Consider the following 10,855-nt stretch of genomic DNA (forward strand, 5'->3'; position numbering starts at 1 on the left):
CAGTATGAAACAAGTACAGAGGTGTTCACGCCTGTTAGAGATCACATCTGAGGGCTGATTCCGTTTAAACTAACATCCCTGGAGTGTTGGTGCGGTCATTTAAAGGAACCTGCGTCCTCCTCTGCGGAGCAGCAGGCAGTGCAGAGATGCTGCGCTGATGCTGCTGCGTTTCCTCATGTGAGTATCCTCCTCTCTCCAATGCGGCAATAATAAGATGTGGTCTGCTCGGGCGATAGAGCACTATAGGACGTGTATTTCGGCTCAGAGGATATTTTCAAATGATGTAGAAATTGCACGTCTATTGTTACAACATAGAAGTGGGCCTGCGTGGAATTGTTATCTTTATTATAGCATTGAATACCCGAAATCGCAGCACCAGGCTAAGTTTGAAGTGTTTTTTCTTGTTTGTTTTCTTAAACGTATTTAGTAGACAGACTGCATGTCCTCAGACAACCCAGCACGATCTAGCTAAGAGTAGGTTTATGTCTGAAGGTGCTGGGAGTCCTTGACTTTCAAGTGATGATGTCACTTTTCTACGTAAATCTGCCCTATGGTATTGCACCACACTCTCAAATATAGAGTGGATAGGCTTTATGATTCCTGCCAAAGACACCAGTATGACAACAGCCTCTATATATTGAGAGCATACCCAGAGAGCAGGAGAGATAAAGGTGGTATATTTCACTGAGAAATATACTGAGAAATTAATTCTGTAGGATTTTAATGTGATGGCGACAGGCCTCATGTCTCTGCCAGTGTTTCTCCTCTACAAAGTTGATTTGCGCATCTTTGACTGCAGTGTGCTGGCGTCTGAGCTCTTTGGTTGAGACTCCAACTCCCAGAAGTCAGCAGGTTAAGTCGCTTAGACTGGTGAAAAGTAACGCAAAGTATATTGGAAGGAGTTCACATTTGGAAGCACACATGCCAATTCTAGCACACTTCACTTTCCCCCACCATATTAGAAAACAGTATGTTGGGTTAGCAGCATTTTTGTTGTTTTTGCTGCTGATGTCATTATATATAGAGATGGTGCCACTTGGTTTAATTATAGAGAAAATCAATAAATGTCTCCTAACCAATAAAACAATGACATTGTAAAATAAATAAGTCCATCAAAAATAATTAGAAGCAGGAAGTTACATTTCTAGTGACCTAAAGGAGGATTAAGTGTTCCCTTTCTTTAAAATAATTGCACAACTAACTTTAAAGAGGCTTTTAAATATTAATTTTCATACATGTAGTTTTCATATGTAGGTGATCGGTTTGTTATCCCTCATGTCACATTTCATTTTGCATTAAATTACATTTTCCATTTTGTGCCCAACTGCTTTGACTTCAAATGTATGAAATGGTACCCCCTAAATAATTAATTAGCCAACTGACAAGGCAACAACACAGGTTCTGATTGGCCAGCCGGAAATATTTATAGATGCAGATTATTTAAAGACCAACAACAGTCAATAATATACTTACATTCACTTGTAAGAGCATGGAAAGCTCTATATTTTTTTCATTTATTGTAAGAAGGCGGCTGTTTGATGCTAAATTTTGGCACAGTTTATATTCCACGGGAATCCTTTCCATGTATAGATGTATCTTTCTATTAAATATTAAGTGAACGTGATTTTTTTAGTATTAAATGATGGATTTTATACACACTAAAACCTTGGTAGTGCTGCAGCGGCAAGTCGCTCAACAGGTTACTTCCGGATCACGGAAAAGAATACAGAGCGAGCTTTTGATTTTTTATAGTCTTTGCTGACCGCGTGACCTTAATTGATTTAAAGATTAACTGGAACCTAGTGCATATTGTTGTGCAGATTAATAATGTTGAAAGATAGTTATTAGTACAGTCAGTTAAAGAATAGAAAAATTATTACTGAGAAAAATCCTAAAGGGAGATTTTTTCGTTAATGTGCTTCTACGCATGCGCCTACAAAATTGGTCATCACACCACTGCATCACCTTACAGGAGAAACTTATAATAATGAATTCACGCTTGCAGAAGAAAATATTCAAATATATTTGAAATATCTCAGTGAATTCACACCCAGAAGAAAGACAACAGTTAATTAAAGGTTAGTTGAGACTGCTTAGTCTTCCTGACGGGCTTTAAGACGAAGCGGAAGTAACCGCCCGGGAATCCTCTCGCTTCGTATTCCCCCGTTTTGCTCTCACGCTCAGTGTAATTCATTATTATTAGAACATCGCCTTTGAAGGAGTCGGTGTGTAGTTGGGGGATCTAACAGTGTCATTTGCTATTGTTGTTGCGATTGTTTCCAGGAATACCGAGTGCCGTGAAATGTCTCTGCTTTTCGAGAGGACCATTATCGGCGCGCGCTGGACACACACAAGTGAGTGGGGTTTGTTGGGATAACGCTCCTAAAGAGGCTCAGTGGAAAAATAACAACCGGCACCGGCGGTGTACGGCCACAACGAAAACTCTCAGACAAATCACATCAACACATAAATGCTATATATATGTGTGTAATACATCACCGAGAGGACTGGTATAAATTTACCGGACTGTCAAGGGGCAGGTGATGGAAAATAACGGTTTTCTTGTTTCACGACAGCCTTTTCTCGGATGGTGTATTCCTGCGCGCAGTGGGGAAGATAGTCCAATGAACGTGTATGTGCTGGGACACAAAGCAGCAGCGACATGGCAAACTGTCCAGACCCCTGGTAAGTTTCCTGTTTGCTGTCATATACTCCTGGCAACATGTAACATACTGAATATTTGCAGCTGATAGCCCTCCTATAATTCCTCGGTAGTTGAGGTGTTCAGACTTCAAAGTGAATATCTCAACTAACAGTCAAGGCAGGAATAACAACATTTTTTACAGCTTCATTTTATGGACCAGGCATAAACGTTTCGGCAAAATGGTTCTATTGCCCGTGTAAAAGTAAATAATCACTGTAATGCTTTTTAACCATCCTCTGCTGGATCTGGTTGCCACACCCACCCAGCTACAGTGGTCCAGAGGGACTTAACCACAAAGCTCCAATGGCCTCCTGCTGAATGAGCAGAAATATATTGTTTTATTTCTGTTAACAGGTTAGCCTAAGGTTGTCTTATTCAACCGCAACAACCATTGAGAGATCAATGATCTTGGGTGGGACTGCAGTAAGGTTTCAGTTTTAAGGATGTGATAGGATGGTCAGTTAGTTCAATTAAATTATATTTATATAGTCCCATTTCACAACAACAGTTGCCTCAATACGCTTTAAATTGTAAGGTAAAGACCCTAGAGTCTTAAAGAAAAGCCCAACAATCACACAACCCCCTATGAGCAAGCACTTGGTGGTAGTAGGTAGGAAAAAGTCCCTATTTTACAAGAAGAAGCCTCTATCAGAAGCAGGCTCAGCCATCTGCCTTAACCGTTTGGGGGTGAAGAGAAAGAGAAGAGAGAAATGTTCTCAATATGATATTGTAGAACTTTACACAGACATAAAATGGCATTAATGGACGGTTGGTATATGGATCTGGTGAAGAGTCCACGTTCTCATGTTTCTTCCAAACTTACACCTTGATCAATAGTGACCGTAAGCAAGACTCTTATTTCTTGTGATGAAATTTAACACCTTTCCTTCTTTGCTGCTGAATTGTAGTGTTGTCTCTGTTGGAAGATTATTATACATAAGAAAAAATTGTTGCCATTGTTTGTTGTTAAAACTTGAAATGTGTGTTTGTATTTTCAAGGTTGCCATGGGTGACAGTTCGTCATGAGTGCATTGGCCTGAGGTCCTACCGGGTCTCTCCATTTACATCTGTTCAAGATGTCAAGCAGTTGCTGTACGAGGAGACAAACCTCCCAGTCAAAGAGCAACGACTGACTCACAATGGGAGAATGGTGAGCATTTATTTTTCTGTAATAGAAGAGTACAAATAAAACTGATAAGGACAACAATAAAATTGTCATTTTAAACTTCCTTGAACGTGCCACAGTATGATCACAGCAAAACAAAATGCACATGATGTGCAACGGCAAATCTTTTCTGGTCACTTGTATGTTACATTAGAGCAAGACTCACAAGTCTGTTACTTTGTTTATTAGTGAGCCACTTCTTGTATTTTGGGTTTATGTAAGTACTTGAGTACAAAGTAAATTAATGGTTTTTGTTTTTTGACATTCTAGTAATGTCATTGCAGAAAGACACGAGGAAGAAATTTGGCTTCTCTCTCTTAAATTAGATAATTACAAACAGCAGAAAGCTGCTCTATTTTAATGACCCTGTTCCATAACTGCAGAACAAATGGTGTGACACTCATTTAAACTGTTAACAGGGCCCTCATTGTTAGAAGTGCTGTGAGTTTCCCTCGTGGTGTAATTAGTTATTTGTGTTAGTAATTATTTGAGGCCTTGGAGTGTTATCGATCTCATGACTATCTATCTATCTATCTATCTATCTATCTATCTATCTATCTATCTATCTATCTATCTATCTATCTATCTATCTATCTATCTATCTATCTATCTATCTATCTATCTATGATTCTTACAGTGAAAGTTATGCAGTAATTGTAAACACAGGATCTGCTCCACTGGCTGCTGCCCAGTGATCTCACTCATACTGCAGACAGCATGACTCGGCACCTCTTCATCACAGTGTATTGAATAATACTAAAGTTACTGCATTCAGAGGATTGAAATAAAAACGCTGCGTTAAACGAAAGCTTGATTAATTTTTCCAGATTTAGAAATATCACATTGTGTATCCCAAAATATTGCAGTTTTAAGATCATGGTTATTAAGTTGTGTGCATATATAATTGTACAGTTATATGAATGAACAGTCTGTGATTGTATGGTAATTATTTATTTGAAACAAACCGATGTGTTACTGTTAAAAATTTGATCCGTTAATCTAATTCGTAACACATACATAAATCTAAACTCATTAATAACACTGCAGATTTGTGACAGGTAAATCTATAGCGTGACTGTGGTGTGCTAGTTTGTAATCGTTCACTCGGTGACTTACACGACTAGCAGGACTGCAGTTGGCCCCGTGTCTTGTGGCTCAGCTGATGGAAAGCACCAGATGGTGCGCAGTGCTTGGCAGCCCCCCTCCACCCCATCCCATCTCATATGCAGAAATTAGCTACAAGCCAGTCCTACAAGCTAACACCACATACACTGCAGGGCCAGTTTTAAGTAAAAGTAATACAGTCATGAATTCTGCTGCGCCTGAAGCTGTGTTACATGATGTGTTTCCTAGGAAACAATAACAGAAAGTAATTTCCTTTGTGTCCTTCGGATGTAAGTCTATATTTGATGTTACACTGATGCAATTAAATCTGCAGCAGTGTGATGGAAGAGGTGCTGTGCACTTTAAGGCAAGCTTAGCTTGTTCTCATTGAGTCTCTAAACATTCTTCATTGTAAATGCCTGGCAGTGGGTGCTCTCAGATAAAATTAAACCTTCAATCCTAGCAGCCAAATATTTGATAGAGGACCCTAAAGCTATTATAAAAAACTCTTTTAAGGCATTAGTAATGAAGACTGCCTGCGTGCAACTACATAAAAGGTGTTATTTACATTTATTGAAGGTTTTATACAGATTTATATACTCACTTTTTCCCTAATAATATTACTACATATAACCACGAGGCCTCACCTTCCTCTGTGTGTCGAGCTCTGTCACTGTATATTTGTTCTAAGAAACATATTGCTTACAATATACATCACAAAATGTCTTTATACTGTGAAATAATAATTGTACAGTGGCGTGACAATGATGAAGATGATGAGTGGGATGGCTCAGTTTGCCAGAGAGCATGTTGATGTGCAAAGACTGCTGAGTGCAGGAGGGCACAGTGTCACCTTGAAGAGCCCCACGCAGCTGAGTCAGGCGTTGCTGCATTGATTCAGAAATGCTCACCAGGAAAAGGCAGACTGTCAACTAATGTGCAATAACCCCAACTCCGAATGATTTAACAGTAGCTGTGGTGAAAGATTGAAGACTATAAGTCTGTTGTTAAGTCTCATTAAATGACATGTCTCATTCTATTCATGCAGTTACATGTTAATTTTGTAAGGACTTTTTAAAAATACATATTTTCTTCATGTCACCTGATCACACACAGTTTTATTTCAGTGTGGTGCATTCTTGCTGTACATTAAAACCAGCTCTCTCTCCTCACATCAATCCTGCATAGCTGGATAACAGTGTGCAAATTGGTACTTTGGTGCCCGTGGGAAGCCCAGAAGTATCTGTCATTCTGGAGGGACGAGGCCTAAAAGGAGGAGGTAACATGAAAACCTGCACATGTATGCAATCAATGAGTCAGTATTAAAGAGAATCTTACACAGTGTGTCTTTACAGGAAGGTTTGGACAGACAACACCTCCGTTAGTTGAATTTTTGAAAGATATCCTGAGGAGATATCCTGAAGGTGGACAGATTCTAAAGGTAAGGATGCTTTTTAAAAAAAAATGTGTCTGTATAGACTACATATTAAACATAATTAGCATACAGAGGTTGTACAGAATTTATACATTTCTGATCTGTTTAAAGTTGGCTATTTAGTTATTATTTTTAGTACACGTGCGTCGGATTGGCGGTATTTTAGGAGTTTATATCATCAGTCTGCTATGGTAGGGATTCATCCAAGAGAAGGCTGTTTGTAGGCAAAAAAAAAGATTTTAAATGAGAAAATATGCCAAGTTTGCACAGAATCAAACGTCATAGTTTTATTTTGGCTTTAACTTGCCGATCTCAGGTCCTTTACCATATATGGTTGTACTTTTTCCAAAGCTGAAGGTCTTAATTTTTCTGGCAAGGCCTTTTAGATAAAATTATCCACCTATAAAGCTGATATTTCAGTGTGGCTTTGTTACAAGGCCCTGTCTTCATATTTGATGATCTTTCCTCTGTTTTATTTTGAAGGAGCTGATCCAAAATGCTGAGGATGCTGGAGCCACAGAGGTCAAGTTCATGTACGATGAGACAGAGTATGGAGCGGAGTCACTGTGGTCACCTGACATGGCTCAGCATCAAGGTTAGCAGTCAGTAACAAGTTAAGTCCAGCATAGCCCAGTGATCAGCTCTTAAATCAGAGGGCAAACCTTCAAGCTCTCATGCTGGCAAGAATCTGTCCTGGTTAAATATCTGTTAGCAGCTATTCTGTTACTCTGACTTCTTTGGGAAGAGAGGCAACAATTTAGTCAAAGAAAATACATTATCTTTACTCACTCATTTTAGAATAATCACATTTGTTTTTCGGAGTTTTTCCCAGCATGGTCACGTTGATTCTGATTTCCAGGAACAGCACTGTACGTGTACAATGATGCGGTGTTCACTGTGGAAGACTGGAATGGGATTCAGGAGATCGCAAGGAGCAGGAAGAGAGAAGATCCTTTAAAAGTTGGACGATTTGGCATCGGCTTCAATTCCGTGTACCATATTACAGGTACAGTGTTATTTATCTAGCGAAATGTTGAATGATGTTTTGTTTTCTCATGTGGAGTCAGTGTGTTGAACCAAGGAATATTTACCTGTATTTTCCAGAGTCTGACCGCAACCAAATTTAGACGGAGAGGCAGTAAGTTTGGAACATAAATCACAGTGGTAACAAATCGCAGATAATTACCTCCAGAGATCCTTCCACTGATTTTAAAGGCTACAAAAACAATTTCACTAATGCATTTACTGAAATGTCCAAGCAAAGCAGAAGCCCAAATAAATATCTACGTCTTCCAGTCAACACTGGGCATGAAACGTGGTGCACCCTGCCTGGTCGTAGAGCAGAGTTGTTATTGTTTTGTATTTTCTGATTATTTTGTATTTTTATTTCATTTTGTCTTTTTTTTAATCATTTAAGTTTCATTTAGTTTCCAGAGTGTGTTTCCTTGTTTTACTTTAGTTTTAGTCCTCCCACATGTGGAGGGTATGTCCTGGTCTAGTCTGGTTTTTATTTTTATTTCAGTTAACTACAATGGTTTTTCACATCTAGTTTTAGTTTTTAATTTAGTTTTAGTTAACTGTAATAAGCTTACTACCATTCATGGTGACATCAACAACTACAACATGTCTTTGGACTGTGGGAGAAACCCAGAACACCTGCAAAAATCCTTCACATAGAAACATCCCACCCGACCATCAGGTTCAAACTCAGAAACATTTGCCGTGAGGCGACTGTGCCACTTGCCTAATATGCTGATCTGAATGTAACCACTTATCATTGTTAGCTATTATTGTTGTTCTTTGTATGCATGTTTCAGATGTTCCCAGTATATTTAGTGGAGACCAAATCGCCATGCTGGACCCCCATCAGACCCTGTTTGGCGTGAATGAGTCGGGCCAATGCTGGAACTTGAAGTCGGACATTAAGGAGATCACGGAACTAGCTGACCAGTTTGCTCCATACTTTGGGATGTTTGGGAGTTCCAATCAAACCATTCAGGACGGCCACTTTCCTGGAACTCTGTTTCGCTTCCCGCTTCGCATGAAACCATCTCAGCTCAGCGGCAACATTTACAACAAGGAAAAGGTTTTGGAGCTCTTTGAATCTTTCAAAGCTGACGCAGACACGGTGCTCCTCTTCCTTAAAAGTGTGCAAAAAATATCCTTGCATGTGCGCGAGTCTGATGGCACAGAGCGCATGTTGTTTCAGGTTACAGCAATGGAGAATACTGATGATAAGCTAGAAAGACCGAATGCACTGAAGATACTGGGACAGGCTATAGACAGCTATAGCAACGGGGTTCCCAGCTCTGCCATCACGTGCGTCACTTACCAGCTCAACATCGAGACTCAGGATGAAACGGCTAAAGAGACCCAGAGGATGACATGGCTGGTGTGTAATGGAGTTGGGGGAAGAGGGATGTGTGCTGAGTTGGACTCTTTGGCAGATGATTTGAAGTTTATGCCTAGCATAGGCATTGCTCTGCCTCTTACTCTGTTTAACAGAGAGGACCAAGGTGCAACATCCGGTTTCTCAGGACGAGCTTTTTGTTTCCTTCCTCTTCCTCCTGGAGAAGAGAGCGAAACGGGCCTTCCTGTTCATGTCAGCGGCTTCTTTGGCCTCACGGACAACCGCAGGAGTATCAAGTGGCGGGAAGTGGACCAGTGGAGGGATCCAGCTGCCTTGTGGAATGAGCTTCTTATAATTAGTGTCATCCCGAGGGCTTACTTCACTCTCATAATTGAGGCTATCAAAAGGGTACAGATAAAAAAGGACCAAGACTTTCCATTGTCTCCTACAGGAAGCTATAGGGCCTGGCCAGACCCTAAGCGGGTCAAGTCCCGCTGGAAACCCATTCTCCAGCCACTATTTGATGAATTGTTGCAGCACCAAGTAATCTATTCCCTCAGCGAGAGCTGGATCAGGGTGGACCAGACTGTGTTCTCAGAGCTGGACACAGACGATGGCATTTCAGAGACTGTGATCAACTACCTCCAAAGCTCAGGAATGCAGGTGGCAAAGGTGCCTTCTGCTGTGGACTTTGTCTTGGCTGCCTACATGACTCAGTCCGGTGAAGTGAGGAAGGTGACGCCATCGTTGGTGCGGCAAGTGATCAGGAAGAGCAGACACACAGGTCCCTCACAGGAGAAGCTGCTGCTGCTGGAGTTTGCACTTGGAGATGCTAATTACAGTGACCTTATAGGACTTGAGCTCCTGCCACTCCAAGATGAGACCTTTATAACGTTTTCATCCTCTGTGACCGAAAAAGATGCCATTTACATTGCTTCTGAGGAGTACCCCAGGTACAGAGTGAGATGGTTTATTTTTGCATATAAGCTTCTGCCAGTTTCGTCATGTTTTTGTAATTCTCTTCTTAATTTGATTTATTTTATTATTCCTGAATGCATTTTAACAGGAGAAGACAATATTTATTTTATATATTTTACCATAAACTATTCACACGTTGTTTTTTCATGGATAAGGAATCCATTTCTCATTTTCCTTTTTTCAAGTATTAGTTCCAAATACATTTATATAAACAGTATGGTTCATTCTTCATGGCTTTAAGTAAGATTACTGCTCTTTGCAAGGTTTAGTGGCAAGGTAAGAAATTTCCATATTAGGAAGGCTGATGCTGATTTATTCAGAAATATTGACAGACTAATTGCATGATTATCTAGTGAGTATTGCTGATGCCTTTGAAAAATGAGACAATAATACAACTTAAAAAAAGTGAATTACATACACAGTGCGAAATCTGCTGTCCCTCTGTGAACATGACCTTTGATAGCTTCTTGTTTGAAAACTGTGCCTACCGTTATACAAACTGTATACAAACCTTTTTTTTTTAACTTCATCCTAAGGTCTTTGTATCCAGGACTGGAGCATCGATTCATATTAGAGAGTATCAAGCCTTCAGTGATGGACAGTTTGAAGAAAGCTGCCAAATGCAGAGGTAATGTCACCTATTTTTTTAATAAATGTATATATAATCAGCTTTATTCCAGCAGTGACCAGCAGAGAGTTTGACAATGATAAACATTTTTAACAGATTTTTATTTGTAATCTTGACAATAGGAATTGAATCTAATCTGTTAGATTAAGTGTCTTTTTAGGGAAGCCTAAAAAAAATAATTATTTATTTTATTATATTTGATTTTGATTTAAAGTATTGTGTTAACTTTTTAGTTGGCCTGTATCTCCAAAAGAAAATCTTTGCAGTCCTGTGATGAACAAGTAGGTTATGTGGGTTCAGCCATGTTGTAACACTGGACTGTTGTACTCTCAGCATGCCAGCGGGCAGTAAATCTGGTACCCAGCTGATAGGCTGATAGAGAATTTAAGGGAGAGAGAGAAAATGGAAGAGAGAGTGAGCACGCTGATTCATCGATGAGTTGTTTTTGTGCCACACATTCCACTCGGTCTGCAAGAGCAGATCCTGAGTGC

At 39.9% G+C, this 10,855-nt stretch overlaps 1 protein-coding gene across 2 annotated transcripts in view; it reads left to right on the forward strand.

The window, feature by feature from the left end:
• sacs (sacsin molecular chaperone) overlaps positions 1-10,855 on the forward strand; it is a 27,598-nt gene continuing 16,743 nt past the window's right edge. Inside the window, exons 1-10 of one of the 2 annotated variants that reach the window (XM_086261207.1) lie at positions 1-177; positions 2,284-2,354; positions 2,577-2,685; positions 3,704-3,854; positions 6,162-6,252; positions 6,329-6,414; positions 6,892-7,003; positions 7,268-7,414; positions 8,226-9,711; positions 10,273-10,364. In XM_086261207.1, coding sequence (XP_086117333.1) covers positions 2,663-2,685; positions 3,704-3,854; positions 6,162-6,252; positions 6,329-6,414; positions 6,892-7,003; positions 7,268-7,414; positions 8,226-9,711; positions 10,273-10,364 — 2,188 coding nt within the window. In that variant the 5' untranslated portion in view covers positions 1-177; positions 2,284-2,354; positions 2,577-2,662. Of the gene's footprint in view, positions 178-2,150; positions 2,355-2,576; positions 2,686-3,703; positions 3,855-6,161; positions 6,253-6,328; positions 6,415-6,891; positions 7,004-7,267; positions 7,415-8,225; positions 9,712-10,272; positions 10,365-10,855 lie in introns of those variants that run through there. The other variant, XM_086261206.1, reaches the window with a different exon arrangement.

The sequence above is a fragment of the Aulonocara sp. 'chitande type north' Nkhata Bay genome, linkage group LG14, assembly GCF_057382095.1.
Source record: "Aulonocara sp. 'chitande type north' Nkhata Bay isolate Kocher_YH1m ecotype deep benthic linkage group LG14, A_spYH_male_GT1.1, whole genome shotgun sequence".
In the NCBI taxonomy this organism is placed as follows: Eukaryota; Metazoa; Chordata; class Actinopteri; order Cichliformes; family Cichlidae; genus Aulonocara; species Aulonocara sp. 'chitande type north' Nkhata Bay.